This window comes from Phoenix dactylifera, chromosome 9, assembly GCF_051530095.1.
Source record: "Phoenix dactylifera cultivar Ajwa chromosome 9, Ajwa_hap1_PhDact_Kaust_v1.1, whole genome shotgun sequence".
NCBI classification, from domain to species: Eukaryota; Viridiplantae; Streptophyta; class Magnoliopsida; order Arecales; family Arecaceae; genus Phoenix; species Phoenix dactylifera.
In genome coordinates this window covers 21,000,773-21,021,492 of record NC_143198.1, presented here as the reverse complement: position 1 = coordinate 21,021,492, position 20,720 = coordinate 21,000,773, and the positions used below count along the sequence as shown (strand labels likewise).

Sequence of the window (20,720 nt, the reverse complement as noted above, 5' to 3'; positions counted from 1 at the left end):
GCGAACAGACAAAAAGACAGAAAGATGAATTTCAGACCCTGTCACCGAGTCGACTCCGACGATTACGAGTCGACTCCGAAGCTTACCGAGTTGACTCTCGACGGTTCCGAGTCGACTCCAAGGAGTAACAGACAGAAAGACAGAGAAGTGTTTTCTGGACCCTGTTACCGAGTCGACTCCAGAAGAATTCGAGTCGACTCCAACGTTTGGCGAGTCGACTCCTAAACAAGCAAGAGTCGACTCTCAGAGGAAAGCAGACTGAAAGGCAGAAAATCAAACAAAGTGACTCTGTGAACGAGTCGACTCCGAGAATATGAGAGTCGACCCCAAGTCAGCCGAGTCGACTCCAAGATGATCCGAGTCGACTCTAAGGCAGTTCAACTCCAAAGATAGAGGATCAGTTTTTGAGCTCTGAGAGCCGAGTCGACTCCAAGATGATCCGAGTCGACTCCAAGGCAGTTCAACTCCAAAGACAGAGGATCAGTTTTCGGGCTCTAAGAGCCGAGTCGACTCCGTCTCCAAAAGTGCCGAGTCATCTCCGGATATTGGCGAGTCGACTCGAGGTTTGGCCGAGTCGACTCCAGAACGGGACAGCACTTTAATTCAAATTCTGTACAGTGGGCGAGTCGTCTTTAGTAAAGCAAGAGTCGACTCCAGCAACAGCTGAGTCGACTCCAGATCGAGCGAGTCGACTCCGACCCCAACGGATACATTGTCAGGAGGTGCAGACTGTGCAGAATGGCCACAAATCAGTGTCTAACGGCTAGTTTTCAAATGTGACTGCTTAAATAGCCTAAGGAAACAGTAGTAGACACTAAAAGAGTTACTCTATTTGTGCATTAAGTGTTTTCCATCTACCAAGAGTCTATTGAGAGAAAAGACAAGTAAAAGAAGAAAGAAACGCATTCAATACATTCCTAGAAGTTTTCTTTTCTTCTCTTCTCTTCTTCTCCCAAAGCTTCCTCTCATTTCTTTCTTTTTTTCTTCTTCTTCTCTTCTCCTCTCTTTTCTTTGGCGGAACAGGGGACCCATACCCCCGCTCCCTTCCTTCTCCATCGGACTCAGGGGAGGCCGCGGTGGCCAGCCCCGTCGGCGGCAAGGGGTGGCGAAGCAAGTGCGACCACCCCCAACGGCTGGCGGCGACGCACAAGGCCGGCGGCGAGAGGACATGCCCAAACAGGGCTCTTCTGTTTTTGAGTAAAAATTCCGACGATAGCTGGCTCAAAGCCATGACAACTTGCATCACGGAAGGAAGAGATGAAAGTTAGAAGCCCTTACCTTAGCCTCCGACGAAGACCGGCGATTCTCTTCCTCTCCGGCGGCAATGGAAGAAACCCGTGTCGTGGCTTCTCTCTCTCTCTCTCTCTCTCTCTCTCTCTCTCTCTCTCTCTCCCCCTCTCCCCCTTGGGCGGTTGCACGAGGAAGAAGAGGGGACTCGGGGGGTTTGCGGCTCCTCTTCTGGTGGACTCAAAGGAGAAAGAGGAGAAGCCCTAAAACAGGGGCTCCTCCTTCTTCTTCGGGATGGAAAGAATCCATCCCGCTGACTCACGTGAACGCACATGAGGCCAAGTCTTGGGACTGGGCCGGTCAAGTGGACCGGGCCCAGTTCCAGGGTCTCACACCTCCAACATACAAGAATTAAAATAATCTCACGGGTTGTTCACTAATGGATCTACTTTGCTCCTTAGGCTGAATGTGTATCTTGCTCAAGTCTCCTTATGTCAGCAACATAATCACAAGCTGACTCAGATTTCATTTTCAGCTTCTCTACAACTTTGTTAGAATCAAATTCTATGCATGCATATGCTGCCCCCTACAGGTCATCTTCTCTGTATTGAACCGGAGGCTCTCCATTGGCAGATCCCTCCGTTCGTTTTGACTACTTCAGCTTGATGCCCGCCACAGTGTCATGGATTTTTTTTAACATCCTATGTGACAACCTGTACGATTGATTAAACTAGTCACTTCCTTGCTTAATCTATTTTACTTCGGCTGAATGTGTGGATGACAATAAGAGAGAGAGAAAAAGTTGATTGGTCCTGTTGAACATTATCTGATCTCCTGCCTTTCTAAAATAGAGATTATTTTGTCATCCACACGTCCCAGGAAAGCAATCTATTCCCTGGAGAAAAAATCTCTCTCTCTCTCCCTCTCCCTCCCCCACCGATCGATATGGAGGCACTGCTATCGGTTGGAGGATACATCGCTTCCGCCGTGCTGGACAACTTGGTCGGCCAGGTGAGCTCTGATGCCATCCAGCAGTTCGGGCGGGACTCGGGGCTTCAGGACGACCTCAGGAGGCTGCGAACTACCCTGCTACGGACACGCTTCATCCTTACGAGCGCCGAAAAGAGGCGCACCAAAGATGACAACCTTGCCCAAATCCTCCAAGAACTCAAAGACGCCGCCTACGATGCCGAAGACTTGCTGGACGAATTTGAATACCAAGTCCTGCAGCAAAAGGCTGAAAGCAAAGAGAATCAGAGAGGTAATTTCTTATCTTCTTCTCTTACACTTGCTAGAAATGTGTTCAATCGAGACGGCGATGCTGTGGCTAAAGTGAGGGAGGTTATGGGGAGGTTAGATAGCATTGCTGATGATATGGAAAAAATCATCAGGCTCCTGGCTTTAGATGATGAAGGGAAAGAATATCAGAGATCGGCGAGACGAGAGACGAGCTCGTTCTTAACTGAACCCGAAGTGTTTGGGCGAGAAAAAGAAAAATCAAAGCTGATAAAACTACTGTTAAATTCGGGAGATGCAACTGAACCTGATGATGATCTTGTCCGTGTTTGTTCAATGAGACAAAAGAAAGATAGTATTCCTGTTTTGCCAGTGGTCGGTATTGGAGGGATCGGAAAAACTACTCTTGCTCAGCACATTTACGATGATCCGGAGGTGAATGATTATTTTAAGCTAAAGATTTGGGTTTGCGTGTCTGATAATTTTGATGTGAAAAGGCTAACTAAAGAGATAATAGAGTCTGTTACCCGGGAGAGACTCTCTGATCACCAAAATTTGAATTGTCTCCAAGAGATCCTTAAGGAGAAGATAATGTCAAAGAGATTCCTACTCGTCCTTGATGACATCTGGAATGATGACCGCAATGAATGGGATCGTCTGTGTGCTCCATTAAGGTTCGGACTGCAGGGAAGCAAGATCTTGGTAACAACTAGATCTCAAAAGATAGCAAAGATGATGGGCACAAAGGAGGCGGTCTTCTTAAAGGGTTTAGCAATTGATGCCTATTGGGAATTTTTCAGTAGGCAAGCATTTGGTTCTCATAGCCCCAAAGAACATCCTGAGTTGGAAGCTATTGGCAGGAAGATTGCTGACAGGCTGAAGGGATCTCCACTTGCAGCAAAGACGCTAGGAGGCCTATTGAATTTAGAAATGGATGAGAGGTGCTGGAGAACCATCATTGACAGTAAAATATGGCAACTAAAACAAGGTGAAGATGACATTATGCCGGTCCTACAGTTGAGCTATCAGTACCTGCCTGGATATCTGAAGCAGTGTGTTGCATATTGTTCTATATTTCCTAAAGATTACGCTTACACAAAAGACCAGCTAGTCCAAGTCTGGATGGCACAAGGCTTCATTGTACCTCAAGGAAATGTGCGGATGGAAGAGGTAGGGAGTGAGTACTTCTATGATTTACTTGGCAGATCTTTCTTTCAGCATTCATGGAATGATGTATATGTGATGCATGATTTGATACACGATCTGGTACAATCTGTCTCAGTCGACGAATATCTAAGAATAGATGGCAAGTGGCAGAAAATCCCCAGCAGGCTTCGACACCTATCAATATATACTCTGAATCTGGTGCCAAGTAAGCTAATGGACTTTGGCAATTATAAGAATCTACGCACCCTTGTCTTCTTCAAGGGTTTGTATGATACAAACTTTTGTTCTGTGCTTGATTGCTTGTTCACAGTGTCAACAAAGATCCGTGTGTTGAAATTAAGGATTTGTGGGATCAAAGAGTTGCCTGAAAGTATTGGCAATTTAAAACATCTTCGATACCTTGATATCTCTTCAACCAGAATTCGAAGGTTGCCTGAATCACTGTGTAACCTTTACAATCTTCAGGTGTTAAATATATCTGGCTGCCCAATTGAAAATTTTCCTACACGCATGACCAACCTAGTTAAATTGAGGCAGCTTAAAGTAGCTGAGAAGACAAAATGCGAGTTGGCTGATATCAGGAAGTTAACGTCTCTCCAAGAGTTGTCAGTATTCGAAGTTGTAAAGCAGAGAGGGCACAAGATTGAAGAATTAAAGGACATGATACAGCTTCGTGGAAGAATTTGCATTAAAAATCTTGAGAGCATCGAAAGTGAGGAAGAGGCCAGTCAGGCTAGGCTGAATCATAAACAGTACCTTGATGAATTGGCCTTGATATGGAATATTGATAGAGGCACCAGCTCAGGAAACGATGATGAGGTACTTGGAGGCCTCAAACCGCATTCCAATCTCCGAAGGCTGGAAATCAGAAACTATGGTGGTGTCCGATTTCCAACTTGGCTGGAGCCACAATCGCTCAAATATTTGAAAGCTATTTGCCTAGAAAATATCCAAAGTTGCGGGCAACTTCCATCTGTTGGACAGCTGCCATCCCTCGAGATTCTGCGCATCAAAAATATGCATGCGGTGAAGCAAGTTGGTCATGAATTCTATGGCTCTCCAGAGGTCAAAGGATTCCTATTGCTGAAAGAGCTGAAGATTTCAGACATGCCGGAATGGGAAGAATGGTTCAGAATCGAAGGTATCCAGATGTTTCCTCAACTGCTTCAGCTCCGTATCGTGAACTGTCCCAAGCTGAGGGGTTTACCCTGCCTCCCTCCCTTGCTCACAGAATTGTCCCTAGAGAATGTGGGAATAAATATGCTCCCAGAATCATGGAACGGAGACCATGGTTTTACTGATGAGAGCAGTATGACACAGTGCAGCAGAAGCAGCAGCAGGACCTCTTCAATTTCTGACATGCGTATCCGCCGGTGTCCAAACCTGGTAAATCTGGAACAATGGCTGCTGTCACACCACCTGCCGGCTATCACGGACTTGAATATTATTGACTGTCAAAAAGTTGCGAGGTTGCCAATGGAAAGGTTTAAAGACCCTTTCTCCCTCGAGCGTTTGATAATCAAGGACTGTCCCTTGCTCCCGTCCCCAGTGCAACTGATCCTTCCCTCTTCTCTCCAATGGCTTATATTGGATTCATGTGGTCATCTGGATGAGTCGCTACCCAGCTGCCTGCACAACCTCACCTCTCTCACCCGATTGGAGTTGGTCCGCTGCCCACACATAACTTCCCTTCCAGGAGAAGTGCTCGGTCACATGATTGCTCTCAGACATTTGACTATTCTGGACTGCGGAGAACTGAGATCACTAGGGGACTTACGAGCTCTCAGATCTCTTGAAATTTTTCATATAGAAAGATGTCCTCAGCTCACGGTATTGGCAAATGAGGAAGAGCAAGGCGAGGGTTCGGCACGTCTTCGCGTCGTGACCATCGACGACACTGCCCTGGTCAAAGTGCTGTTCTCCACAATCACCCCGCCCTCACTTGAAACACTCCAAATCTGCGGCTCAACTGAACTCATATTGTTCGCTGGAGAGGAGCAATTGTGGTTGCAAGGACTCAAATTTCTCAGAGACCTAGGTCTTGCAAGTTGCAACAATCTTCAGTCCCTACCAACAGAGTTGCATAGCCTTTCCACCCTCCGATATTTGTCGATAAGAAATTGCCCTGAGATCCGCTCGCTGCCAGAGAAGGGCCTGCCTTCATCCCTAGAAGATTTATATTTCCATAGTTGTCATCCGGTGTTGACAGAGCAATTGCAAAGGCACAGGACAACGATGAAAAAGTTGCGTAATGCGATTCCGTAGCCTACTTAGACAGGTACAGCCCATCACCCCGCCCTCTTTACCGACTTTTTGTTTCCTTTTTTTTAGGAAAAACTGCATTATTTAGAGCACCGAAGAATGTTTCTATTTACTGGATTTTTTTTTTTTTGAAAAAGTATTTACTGGAAAAGTTCTACAGTATCACATTTATAGTCATATGACACAGTGTATCCACACATGAACAAACTCATTTCTGCTTTCTATGAACCAATATGCATTGAATTGCTCAATAGACAAAGAAATATTCAGATCTATACACAACACTAATCGTTCAAGAAATCTATTCACAAGACATTAGAAGGAATAACATTATGTTCAGATCCATTTATGGAAATGATAAAATTCACATTCACAAGACATTTAGATTATGTTCAGAACTTTCAGAACCTCTCAATCACAATCAGAACCATGTTCAGAACTCATTTGCATTCAAAATATATTTAGAATCCCTAGCAATCTCTTAGACCATGTTCAGAACCCCTAGCAACCTATCAACAGTAACAATCACTGTCTTCTTTCAGAACCATGTGCAGTGAAGTCTTGAGTTGGTACAGTGTTGTCTTGACTTGATAGGATGTCTGGGTGACCCCCTGGTGCTGACTTGGTGCAATACTATTTCTCATGTGACCACCTCTTCCAACACTAAGCTTGGATCTCCTTTCTATCTCAAGTTCCTACAAAACAAAGTGAAAGCTTGTTTGTGATAGTTTAATAATTAACAAGCTGATACATAATGTTTAGGTCCCACCTGATACACAATGCCAAACCAACTGCTATTTTCAACATACATGGGACCAGAATTGTTAGTACTTCCACCTATAACCTGCCACTTGACACACTTGCATAAATAACAAATAAATAACAGGATACATAACAAATAAGCATCTTATAAATCACAAATAAAGAACATAACCTCTGACATACATCTACATCCCTGTCTTCTCTTTTCTTGCTCTTTCAATTTTTTAGGTCAAGTCTTCTTCGCTTCTTTCAGGTCTTGTAGTTTTGCCTAGACTGCATACGGTTTGAGCACCTCATAGAATGATACCTCAGTCTAACCCCAGCCTATTTTTTAGGCTCGATCGTACCTCTCTTTCTACTCTTTTTAGGCCTTCCAGGTTGCTTCTTTACTGCAGGACGATCAAGAAGTTCAAAATTTGTTTTCACCTATTATTCCTCACTAGGAACAGGATATATCATAGGCTCATAAGCCTTTATATAGTCCTCCTTCCTATAATAATAACTAATGTACATCTCAAGCTGCTGCTTTGATGCATATATTGCAGCAATTGCATGCTTACAACGGATTCCAGTGAGTTCCCACATGTAACAACCACAAGACCAATTGTTTAAGTGAACGCAAAAAAAAAACCTATTGCCACAACTCACTTGGTACACCAAATTTTCAGTATATGTAGGCAAACGTATAATTTAGGCCGTTTTCTCCTCTTCAAGCCTCTTCTGTGCACTTGGAGTGATTTTCCATTAAATGTTCTTACTCCCATCTCTTTTCATTTGAAACCTCTGCTTAAGGACGGTTTTAATCTACTTTACCATTGTGAGGATTGGCTTTTCCCTTGCCTCCAATATGTGAGGACCCGTGCGGGCGTGTGTTTAGTCCCACATCGGTTATTCGCTGGGTAGATCTTAGGTATTTATACAGGATCAAGGAACCCAAATAGTTACTTCCAACTAGCCATTTTGGGTGAGATCCTGGGTTGTTTACAAATGATATCAGAGCGGACCCGGCCCATAATCTATATGGACTAGGGGACACTGCAACATGGATCCATTGGACTAACCATGAGTCGATCGTGGTGTTTGTGATTAGATTTGAATGGATTTGAACCCTTAGCCTGATGAGAACGTCAGGGCTTGAATGGGGGGAGTATGTGAGGATCCGTGCGGGCGTGTGTTTAGTCCCACATTGGTTATTCGCTGGATAGATCTTGGGTATTTGTACAGGATCAAGGAACCCAAATAGTAACTTCCGGCTAGCCATTTTGGGTAAGATCCTGGGTTGTTACATAATATACAAGAATTAAAATACTCTCATAAGTTGTTCACTAATAGATCTACTTTGCTCCTTAGGCTGAATGTGTATCTTGCTCAAGTCTCCTTATGTCAGCCACATAATCATAAGCTGACTCAGATTTCATTTGCAGCTTCTCTATATGTGAGGACCAGCCCACACACAGTGGACTAATGGGCCAAGCCCAACGTGGCTGGCCTATCTGAAAATCCAAGTAGCCTTTCGGGAAGAAGATGGAGGCGGTAATCGCCAGCTGTCCGGCGGTTACAACCGCCTGACAGCCACGATCACCACCACTCTTCTCCCTCCCCACCGAGTGCCATAAGAACCAGGGGCTCTTCTCATGGATGTTTCATTCCTCACCTCTCACTGCCCCTCACTCCCTTTTTCTCCTGCTACAAGGAACGGAAGAGTAGGGATCTGAGCCGCCGGAGGAAACATCATAGAGTTGTCCCGGAGCTAGGTAAGTCCCTGACTTCTTCTTCCCTGGTATTATGCAAGTAGATCTAGCTTAATCATGAAACAACAAGACAGAGAGAAAAAGAAATAGAAGAGATCAAGACAGGAAAAGGAAAGAATGAAAACAAAAGAAAAAGAATAGGAAGAATAAAAATAAGAAGAAGAAGAAGAAGAAGAAGAAGAAGAGGGAAGGAAGGGGAAGAGTTTACCTGGCATACTCAGCCGCAGCCGTCGACGGCCAGACGCTCTTCCTCCCCTCCTTTGGTCGCAGCGAGCTCGGCCGCTGCCATGGCTGCATCGATGGCCACGGCCGTGGGTTACTTCCCCTACCCCAATGGGAACGAGGGAGGAGCCCCTGGCTCCAACTGCAGGCTCCATCGGCCCTCGGTCGGAACTGCGGCGGGCCGGAGGCCCCTTCCTTTCTAGAGGGTGGTCTCGACACCCCTTTTCCACCAAGGAACAGAAGGGGGCCGGCCGCCGCGGGCGCGGCCACGGGTTCGACGGCGGGCGCCGCCGGTCGCGGTCGACCTCTTCCGTGAGGGGGGGCCGCCCTCCTCCCTTCTCAAGAGAAGAAGGATGATGAAGAAGGGGGGGATCGGCCGCTACAGGCCGAGCAACGGGCGATGTTGGCCGGCCGCCGGCACCATCGACCTCGGACTCGGCTCCTTCCAAGTACTCCATGAGCCGCCTCGCTTCAAGTGAGGAGGAGAAGAGGAGGGGGAGGAGATCGGGACGGAAAGAAGAAGAAGAAAAGAAAAAGAAAGAAAAAGGAAAAGAAAAGAAAAAGAAGAGAAGAAAAGAAAAGAAAAGATGAAAAAGTAAGTAATCTATCTTAATCTTATTATGGATCATGTTTCATGTTTTATAAGATGAAAAAGTATTATTTATGCAATTGGAAATGTGTATATGAATTGTGGAAAAAGTAACCCTGATATAATCTTATGTTTTATCAAATACTTGTGACTACTCGATTATGGAATTGTATATGATTATTTATGTTTTCATAAAATTAGGATCAAGCATGTGTTAGCAAATGATTACATGATTTTGGATCATAATTATTATTATATTGTATACACATGATTATGATGATGTAGAAAGATGCATAGAAAAATAAAGTTTTCAGCATAATTATGAGTTTGATTTAGCATGATGCCATTATTCACTTTCCAAAGTATCTATAAGAAAAGATTTATGAAAAGCATGATATGTTTTAAAGACTCTCAGATCGCTATGCACGACCCCCGCCAGTAGGTAACAGTAACTAGGCATATGACCCCCGCCAGTAGGTAAAAGTAACTTGGCTTTACGACCCCCGCCAGCGGGTAATAGTAACTGGAAGATAACCCTGCAGTGGTAAAGATCTTGCCGTGGGAATAAGAGCGGCCATAGCTACACTACCATCTGAGAGTATGAATTTCAAAGTATAGAATAAAGGTAAAAGTTTTATGATGCATAAATGGCAAAAGTTTTATGATGCATAAATGGCAAAAGTTTTATGATGCATAAATGGCAAAAGTTTTACGATGCATAAATGGCAAAAGTTTTATGATGCATAATCATATTTATGAAGTTGCATGAATGGACAGGCATAGTTTTATAACTAGTTTGATTATGGCAAAGGTTTGATTATATGAAATGTTTACTTTATTACAAGCACGGTTTCAAAGCATGAATAATAATAGTACATATTTCAAAGCATGAATAATGATAAGTATGGATTTCAAAGCAAGAATAATGATGAGTATGGATTTTAAAGCAGGAAATAAAGACAAAAGGTTTACGTCTTGTTTGATTTGGAAAATGCTTTCTTTATTACAACTGTTTGTTCTTCAAATAGTGCATTAGCATACAAAAATATTATGCTTGATCTGATAAGATTATGCATTGTTACTTACTGAGCCTTATAGCTCACACCCATTTATTTATATTCTTACAGATGAATAGGAGATGCTAGGAACAAGGAGCGTGACATGCCTCAGGGTTATGGGAATAATAAAATATTAAATGATGATATTGTTTTTAGAAGCTTTGTATGGATTTTAATACCTGAACATTTAATGACTTTTATGAATATAGTTGTTTACAATTTGAAGTTTTTTTAAAGAAGTTGCGTGTTATTGTATGCTTAACTTGGCAATAGCACGGCCGTGTCATGATCCGAATTCGGGGCATGACATTAAGTGGTATCAGAGCAATAGGTTTAACCATGATTTAAAAACTTTAAGACTAATCATGGGAATGGGTAGTTAAGTTAGCTTTCACATAATTGGAATAACAATAATAATAATGGTGACAATAAGCAATAAAAAGAAGAAATGTAGGGCTAATACAAGCCATTCTAGAGACGTGATTGTGACAGAAAAAGTATCAAAGCCTAGGTTAAGATCATTGTGAATTGTGATTGAAAAACTACCAGAGCTTAAGTTATGATCACATGGGATTGTAACAAAATTAGAATCAGAAAATAAGTTTAAGATCACTAGGGTTTGCAACAGAAATGTATCATAGCTTAAGGTTATGATTACCTGGAACATGACAAAAGTAGTAAAATTACATTCAGTGCTTAGGTGAAAGGTCGCTAAGCATTGTGATAAAATGTAAGTACTAGGTTTTGGTATTCAATGAGTACGGAAGGACTGGATGAACTGTGAAGGAATTACCGGTGCGCACAGAGAAGGAGCTGTGAGGTAAGATGTTTTGATCATGATGAGAGATGTTTGACCTAAGATAAGTGTAGAAAGGTTAAATATGGCATAGCGGTTATACTATGTTCGGATATTGTATAAATGACTCGAAAGTTTAAAATTGATATAGATTTGGATGTGATTATTAGAGTGTGATTTGTACATGGATTGGTCATAGAATTGGAATGAGTCAAGAAGGATTTTATTTTATAGTATTATAAAGGATTGTTCTTCAAGGTTAAATCCGTATGTGGATTATAATTGGTATTGGCATACTTGGATATTGCAAATAGTTGTATTCTATTGGTGGATTAAATTCTTAAGTGCATATTGATTGGGGAATTCTAGTTATTTGAATTTCCATGTTGGATTGGGCTATTAGATATTTCTCATAATTATTGGATACTATTTGATGTGTTAGTCTAACCTCAAGTTTAAGTTTATGATTTGACAAGGGATCTTTGTTATTGAGTAGAGACTTTGATTTTGGAGATAGATATTGAAATTAGAATGCTTGCTAACTAGGCTCGTAGCCAAAGTGTGGATCAGCTATGTTGGGCGTCCTCTCGGTGGATATTTCAGGTTATGATTAATTGGATTTTGACCAAAATTTAATGAAAGAGGATTGATCATGGAATATTATCATACAATGTAATTATTTGTTTATTAGTCAATTTGGAAGTTCATTTTAATATAGGGGTATATTGTAATATTACTTCTAGCTTGAAGTTAATCATTTTGTGGCAAGTTTGGATCTCTTCATAATAAATTGTTTAAGATTTAAGCTATAAAAGATTTTTATGCTACCTAATTAGAATACTCTTCGAGGTTTGAACATGTTTGGGGAGTATGAATGAAACTCTTATGTTGAAGAAAAATATATTGTGAGTTATTGCAAATAGGTCTATTTTCTTATTTAAGAATTGATTTTATTGTATTCATCTTGATGGAATTACTAATAATTTTAATTATCGTCTTTGGATCCAAATAATAGATCTTATTCATGTTTATCGGGTGTATGATGTATATGGAATTTCAATTCAAAGTTTAGAATTATAAGTTAATCTAGGGTCTTTTGTCAATATTGTTAAGGGTATTGTTGAAACCTAAATTTGCATGAAGAATTTAAATTTTAGAGACTTAGATGGTTATGATGGAAGATCTTTGAGGTTTGACTCATTTGTGTTGAATTAAAGTCTTGTAATTTGGTGGAGCTTAAAAAAAAAAAAATCTAGTTATAAGAATTTGACTTGGAATCGTCCAGTTGAATTGATAAAAGAATTAAGATTCAATACATTTTGGAATTATAGTAACGAGCCCATATGATGATTTTGAATGGAACAATTGACTTGAGAGTTAATCTATATTAGATGTATTCGAGGTAAATTAGGGGACAAGAATCAAATATTTTTTTTTAGGCTTTACTTGGAAAATTGAAAATATGGATCTCTTTAGTTCATAATACAAGTAATATTTTGATCAAAAGTTATTAGTGAATCCAAGGATTTTAGTGTTTTAAATCAGAGAGCGCAGCGGAAACATGGTAGAATGTTAGATAAAAGACTAAGTAACTTCGTTTGTTTAAGAATTAAGGTATGTAAATTTCGAGGACAAAATTATTTTAAGGGGGGAAGAATGTGAGGACCAGCCCACACACAGTGGACTAATGGGCCAAGCCCAACGTGGCTGGCCAATCTGAAAATCCAAGTAGCCTTTCGGGAAGAAGATGGAGGCGGTAATCGCCAGCTGTCCGGCGGTTACAACCGCCTGACAACCACGATCACCACCACTCTTCTCCCTCCCCACCGAGTACCATAAGAACCAGGGGCTCTTCTCACAGATGTTTCATTCCTCACCTCTCACTGCCCCTCACTCCCTTTTTCTCCTGCTACAAGAAACGGAAGAGTAGGGATCTGAGCCGCCGGAGGGAACATCATAGAGTTGTCCCGGAGCTAGGTAAGTCCCTGACTTCTTCTTCCCTGGTATTATGCAAGTAGATCTAGCTTAATCATGAAACAACAAGACAGAGAGAAAAAGAAATAGAAGAGATCAAGACACGAAAAGGAAAGAATGAAAACCAAAGAAAAAGAATAGGAAGAATAAAAATAAGAAGAAGAAGAAGAAGAAGAGGGAAGGAAGGGGAAGAGTTTACCAGGCATACTCAGCCGCAGCCGTCGACGGCTAGAGGCTCTTCCTCCCCTCCTTTGGTCGCAGCGAGCTCGGCCGCTGCCATGGCTGCATCGATGGCCACGGCCGTGGGTTACTTCCCCTACCCCAATGGGAACGAGGGAGGAGCCCCCGGCTCCAACTGCAGGCTCCATCGGTCCTTGTTCGGAACTGCGGCGGGCCGGAGGCCCCTTCCTTTCGAGAGGGTGGTCTCGACACCCCTTTTCCACCAAGGAACAGAAGGGGGCCGGCCGCCGCGGGCGCGGCCACGGGTTCGACCGCGGGCGCCGCCGGTCGTGGTCGACCTCTTCCGTGAGGGGGAGCCGCCCTCCTCCCTTCTCAAGAGAAGAAGGATGATGAAGAAGGGGGGATCGGCCGCTACAGGCCGAGCAGCGGGCGATGTTGGCCGGCCGCCGGCACCGTCGACCTCGGACCCGGCTCCTCCCGAGTACTCCATGAGCCGCCTCGCATCAAGTGAGGAGGAGAAGAGGAGGGGGAGGAGATCAGGATGGAAAGAAGAAGAAGGAAGGAGAAGAAGGTTCGAGAAGGGAGAAGAGAAGAAAAAGAAAGAAAAAGGAAAAGAAAAGAAAAAGAAGAAAAGAAAAGAAAAGAAAAGAAGAAAAGAAGAAAGAAAAATAAATAAAAAATGGCTGTAGGCCGAAATGGGCCTGATTCCGGAGTGGGCTTCAAATAAATTTGGCTTTAGAAGCCTGAGGCCAGGTTGGACCCTGATCCGAGCCCAGTGTTCTTAAAACCAAAACTAACTGGGCCTGAAGAGCTCAAATTTTAATATAGGGACTATATTGAATATAGTTTAAGGCTAGGTTCTCTTTAAATTAATTAGAACTGATAAGGTATAATTATAAATTAACCAATAGTGTTTTTGGGCCTGAATATAAGTGGGCCCAGTAATTAAATCAGGCCAAGGGCCTTATTCAGAACCCAATTAAACATCGGGCCTGAATGCAAATGGGCCCAGACCTGAACCAGAGGGCAATTTGGTCTAAACCAGAAGTGGAACTGGCTCAGATCTGAACCAGAAGCTGGATCAGATCTGAACCAGAAGCTGGATCAGACCTGAATCAGAGGTTGAATCAGATCTGAACCAGAAGCTGAATTAGACCTGAGCCAGAAATTAAATCAAATCCGAACTAGGAAGTAAATTAGACTAGAACCAGAAATTTAATTGGGACATGGGCCTGAACCAAAAATTGAATTAGGCTATGGATCCGAAAATGAAATTGAGTCCTATAAATGGATTGTAAACGGGTTAATTAAGAAAGAATGTAAATAAATGAAGTTGAACATGCAATTAACAAGTAATTTGATAATGTTATTGGGTAATTGAAGAATCAACACCCAAACCTAAGGTTGATGGGCAAATTAAGGTAAGTAACCTGTCTTAATCTTATTATGGATCATGTATCACGTTTTATAAGATGAAAAGGTATTATTTATGCAATTGGAAATGTGGATATGAATTGTGAAAATGTTTTATGATGCATAATCATATTTATGAAGTTGCATAAATGGACAGGCATAGTTTTATAACTAGTTTGATTATGGCAAACGTTTGATTATATGAAATGTTTACTTTATTACAAGCATAGATTTCAAAGCATGAATAATAATAGTACATATTTCAAAGCATGAATAATGATAAGTATGGATTTCAAAGCAAGAATAATGATGAGTACGGATTTTAAAGCATGGAATAAAGACAAAAGGTTTATGTCTTGTTTGATTTGGAAAATGCTTTCTTTATTACAACTGTTTGTTCTTCAAATAGTGCATTGGCATACAAAAATATTATGCTTGATCTGATAAGATTATGCATTGTTACTTACTAAGCTTTATAGCTCACACCCATTTATTTATGTTCTTACAGATGAATAGGAGATGCTAGGAACAAGGAGCGTGACATGCCTCAGGGTTATGGGAATAATAAAATATTAAATGATGATATTGTTTTTAGAAGCTTTGTATGGATTTTAATACCTGAACATTTAATGGCTTTCATGAATATAGTTGTTTACAATTTGAAGTTTTTTTAAAGAGGCTGCGTGTTATTGTATGCTTAACTTGGCAATAGCATGGCCGTGTCATGATCCGAATTCGGAGCGTGACACTATAACCTTGTTAAAATCAAATTCTATGCATGCATATGCTGCCTCCTACAGGTCATCTTCTCCGTATTGGACCGGAGGCTCTCCATTGGCAGATCCCTCCGTTCGTTTTGACTACTACAGCTTGATGCCCGCCACAGTGTCATGGATTTTTTTTAACATCCTATGTGACAACCTGTACGATTGATTAAACTAGTCACTTCCTTGCTTAATCTATTTTACTTCGGCTAAATGTGTGGATGGTCCTGTTGAACATTATCTGATTTCCTGTCTTTCTAAAATAGAGATTATTCTGTCATCGAAATAAACTACAAACAAGTAGGAACAGGACCAAAAAAATGCACAAATCGCCAAGAACGATTACGTTCTTGCAAGATTGACACTTTTTAAAATATTATTTTTATTTGCATCCACTGTAATACCCGGAACAAAAAAAAAAAAATGGTTTGATGGGCCGGCCCGAAGAAGCCGGGCCCATCTATAAAATACGATCGTGCCCTAGGCACGATCGTGGAAGGGGAAACACAGAGAGAGGGGGGTGGGGCGGCGGCGTGAGGGGAGGTCGGTCGTCGGGGGAGGCGACTCGCCGGAGGGGATCGAGCGCCGGAGAGGGAGATCCGGCCGGCCGCGGTGAAGCCCTCCTCCTTCCTTTGGTGTGAGAACCCTCCGCTAGTTGCTCACAAGTTCTTCCGTCGGTTCCTCGCCGGAAACATCACCGGAGCACCTCGTCGGGCTGAGGTAAGTACATCTCCTTCCTTATGCTTCATGTTCTGGATTTTGAGTGGTATGGGTGAAGATTTGGCCGGTGAGATCATCGAAGAAAGGTTCGAAACAGGGTACCCCTGTTCGGCTCCTCTCTTCTGGATTCCGTCGCCGTCGGCAGCCGGGGATTGGCCGGGATTCATGGCGGCGGGGTTGATCGGGTCTGTGTGAGGAGTTTTATGATTTATTTGAGATGGGGGATGGGGGATCCGAGGCCTTCTTCCTCGTGATCCATTGTCTCCTCTCCCTCTCGTGTCGGCTGGCCACCGGCGGTGACGGTGACGGCGGTCGAGGGCCACTGGGGTTGCCGTCGGGTGGGGGCCGAGCCACTGCCAGTGGATCTCCGGTTGATGTGGGAGGAGGGGGAAGGGAGGAAAGAGACCCTGGGTCGGTTTTTAGGGAGAAGAAGAGGGGAGGACTTCGGTTGATGATGGAGGAGAGGGAAGGGAGGAAAGATGTCTGCCGGTTCTTGGAGAAGAAGAGGAAAAACCTCTTCTCTTTTTCCCTTGGCCGGTCACCATCGCCGCTGCAACGATGGCGGCCGGCGATGGTTCGGCCAATGGTGTTGTCGGGTTGGGGAAGGAGAGGGCACAGCCACCATGGCTGTTGCCCTTGGATCAAAAAGATTTGAGGAAGGGAGATGTACTCCCAACCATGAAGAGAGAGGAATCATCCATTCTTTTGGTCTCTTCAACGGGACCGATCATCGTCGCGGCGTGGCTGCGGCCACGGCTGGTGGTACACAGTGGGAGTCGGGCCACCCCGACTGCCCTAGATCTGGAGAGATTGAGATGTTTGGGGACCTGGTGATGGACCCCATAGTAGATGTGAATTATGGTTTAGAATATTTAAATATTAAATAATTTAGTTGTGATTTATAATTGATGTTGTAGAGGAAGAGTCGGTGGTGCCAGGAGATTTTGATCAGGGGACTCAGCATCCCAGCGCGCAGGTTGTGATTCGGATCCATGTTTGAGTCAATCTACAATCTCGGTAAGAATCCTTGTACGCCAATCCTACATGATATACATATTTTTGCACTATATATGTTTGATATGCTATGATCCAGACAAAGCAAAATAGTTTTATATTTAATTATATTTTGATCGTGTTGGCTTGTGGTTGGTAGTGTGATGGATGCTTGTATGTGTATAACTTATACCTGCATAATTGAATTTATGGATGTGGTGGTATGGACTAATACCGGTCGGTTTTGGTGTAATGGTAGCGCTTGATCCTGACAATTGGTATCAGAGCTAGAGGTCTCAAGTTCGAAACCCAGGCATCGCGTTGGGGGGGGAATGTTGGACATACTCGGCCGCTGTGCGGGCCATACCCGCGGGGTCCCTGAGCAGCACAGGGAGGGTCACTGTCAGCATGCCTGCCGCCTGCCAACGGCGATGGCCTGGTTAGTAGGTGGGTCATACCGAGGGTCCCTGAACCCATGGCGAGGCCAGGTCGGAGTCCGGGGTTGGGCGAGGCCTTGGTCGGAGTCGACTCGTGGCACTGTCTTTGGTGGGGTTTAAGGAAATAGAGTTGCGCCTTCACTAATACCGGTCGGTTTGGAATGGAGGTGTGGATGTGAAATTGATTAAATGAACATTGACTTTGGGCCGTCTCGTTATTATGGGTTTGCCCGTCACAGGCTCTAAGTGTGACAATGTTGGTTTGCCCGTCACAGGCTCTAAGTGTGACACTATTGGTTTGCCCTGTCACGGGCTGGAAACGTGACCGGAATTTGGCCCAAAGTCGGAAAGATAATTGATCCGGATCAAGTTAATATAGAATGGAAAGAAAAAGCATTGAAAACATTAATGAAGATTTATGAGCTATCGTATGCTATATCATTCTTGCGTGGTTGGACTTCCATTGATATTTGACGTACATACTTATATTGATTATTTGAGCCTTTTGATAGCCGGTTTATGATTTCATGAAATGTGCATCGATTTGTCGTGGCTTTCAAATTCATATTATTATTGTGTTGGTATGGATGTGTAGGGATTCTTACTGGGCTGTAAAGCTCACCCCCTTTTCTTCTTTTTCTTTACCAGAGTTGCAGGATGCATAGATTTGGATGGGATGGGCGCAGAGTGCGAGTACCAGAGTTATTAGTTAGTTAGTTTGTTTATCCTTCTTTGATGTCGATGAACATTTGAAGATCTTGTAATTGAACTAATTTGTTTATTTGGACATGTCGGATTTGTCTATTTGAATTATCAATTTCTTGTGGATTTATTGGAATTTTTGTTAATCATAGGCCTTGCATGATCTTTAGGGCACTGCTCTAGGGCTCATGCGGCCGGTCGCGTACCGGACCCGAGTGCTGGGTTCGGGGCGTGACAGAGTGGTATCAGAGCTTAAGGTTGAGGTATCCTAGGGTTTAAGTTCAGGTGAGTATTAGTGGAGAATTATGATAGAAAAACTATCAGAGTCTTGGTTTATAATCACATGAGATTGTAACAGAAATGATATTGTAATCTAAGATTTAAGACCATTGGGGATAGTGACAAAATTGGAATTTGAGCATATGTTTAAGATCACTCGGGATTTAGGACCACTGGGGACTGTAGCATAAGTGGCATCAGTGTTTGTGGTTTAAGATCATTGGGATTAGGGACAAAATTTGAACCCAAGCATAAGATTAAGATCACTTGGGTTTGCGACGGAAATATATCATAGCTTAAGGTTATGATCACTTTGGACATGACAATTAAATTCAGTGCTTAAGCTGTAAGATCACTGGGCATTGTGATAAAATGTATGCATCGGGTTTGGTTTTCGATGAGTGTGGAAGGAAAATATAAATTGTCTTTGATCATGATAAAAAAAAAAAAAAGAGGTTTGACCTAAGATAACTGTATGAAGGTCAACAATGGCATATCGGTTATACCATATTCAGATATTATTTAAATGACCTGGAAGTTCAAACTTGATATGGGTTATGATGTGATCGTACTTTTGGTTTTGCTGCTAATTATTAGAGTGGGATTTGTACGTAGATCTTCCATAGTATTGGAGTGAGCTAAGAAGATTTCATAATATTGGAAGGAATGTTCTTCGAAGTTGAAAATGTATGTGGATTATATTTGGTGTTGGCATGTTGGATATTGCAAATAGGTCTATTTCCTATGAATGTATTTGATTATTTTGAGGCCATAGAGTATGCATATTGATGGGAGAATTCTAATTATTTGAATTCTCATGTTTGGATTGGGCTCCTGAATTTTCTTATAATTGTTGGAGATTATTGGATGTGTTAATCTAAAACTCGAGCCTAGATTTAAGATTTGAGCAGGGATCTTTTGTCATTGTTGATGAAGCCACTAATAAATATCATATTGAGTAGAGACTTCGGTCATGAGATGCTTACATGAATTATCATATATAGCATTGTTGATGGATGTTAAGAATCTTGGTGAAGAAAGATCTGGAGATCAATAGAGTTAATTCCTACTCATAGTGGTATTGCTCAACAGTTCTAACCTATTGAATTTGAAGTAAATTCTGTTGGAAGGAAAATCAATGTAGATTTTCTAATTAAATTGCTAAGGGAATACAAGAATTACCCCCTTTAAATTAAACTTAGATATTTTTGGATTCTAAGAAGGTTGTGGAGATCACGTAGTGACCTTAAACTTGACTAAAGGATTGGGGGTTAGTTATGGTATGTATACTCTATATAAATTGAGGATAAAAAGATCTAAAGGATTTGCTCTAGTTCTACTTGGAAATTTGAAATTTGGAGTTTCTTAGTCTCAATGCAAAGTGATACTTTAGTCAGAAATCATTTTGTGACTTTAAAGAATTAAATGAATTAAATCAGAGTGTGCAGCGGAAGTGTGGTGGTTTGACTTATTTTGAAACTGGTTAAGATCATTACTATTTGATCTAAAAAGCATTATGGTGAAATACTTGAGTTAGTTTCAGGAGAATGTTGTTGATTCTATGGATCTCTTATTTGTTGGAATGATGTGGGAGAAAGAAAAGAAAAATGATTATAGAATATTAAGAGCATTTGATACTAAAGATTTCTCCTATTTTTGTCAAGCCAATTATGATCTCGATGTAGAGTCAAGAGAAATTAATATCTTTGGGATATAATTATGGCATTTTAATCCAAAGTTGGGAGTTTGGAATTCTTTTGAAGGAGATCAAAAGAACTTACTACGTGTGGTAAATAGAAAGGATCAAGTTTTGAGATGCTGTGATTTTTGTATGTCAAAATCTTGTGAGTAGGTACTCCGAAAGGAAGACTATTTGAGATCTCAGGGATGATATGATGGATGTATATTTTTTTTTTAAGGTTTGAGACTTTAAGTAAGTTAATTTCGAGGACGAAATTTTTTTTTAAGGGGGAGAGTATGTAATACCCGGAACAAAAAAAAAAAATGGTTTGATGGGCCGGCCCGAAGAAGCCGGGCCCATCTATAAAATACGATCGTGCCCTAGGCACGATCGTGGAAGGGGAAACACAGAGAGAGGGGGGTGGGGCGGCGGCGTGAGGGGAGGTCGGTCGTCGGGGGAGGCGACTCGCCGGAGGGGATCGAGCGCCGGAGAGGGAGATCCGGCCGG

At 42.3% G+C, this 20,720-nt stretch overlaps 1 protein-coding gene and 1 long non-coding RNA gene across 2 annotated transcripts; one reads left to right on the top strand and one right to left on the bottom strand.

The window, feature by feature from the left end:
- The first annotated feature begins 2,104 nt into the window (after positions 1-2,104).
- On the top strand, positions 2,105-10,513 carry LOC120110504 (putative disease resistance protein RGA3). Its single transcript, XM_089925392.1, has 2 exons — positions 2,105-5,908; positions 10,344-10,513. The coding sequence occupies exon 1, from the start codon at positions 2,173-2,175 to the stop codon at positions 5,893-5,895; it is 3,723 nt and encodes a 1,240-aa protein (XP_089781518.1). The 5' UTR covers positions 2,105-2,172; the 3' UTR covers positions 5,896-5,908; positions 10,344-10,513.
- A 1,485-nt stretch (positions 10,514-11,998) lies between these two features.
- LOC148702505 (uncharacterized) lies at positions 11,999-13,957 on the bottom strand. Its single transcript, XR_015968825.2, has 2 exons — positions 13,244-13,957; positions 11,999-13,070 (listed from the first exon to the last, which is right to left on the bottom strand). It is a non-coding gene; the product is annotated as an uncharacterized LOC148702505 (long non-coding RNA).
- Between the last annotated feature and the right edge of the window lie 6,763 nt (positions 13,958-20,720).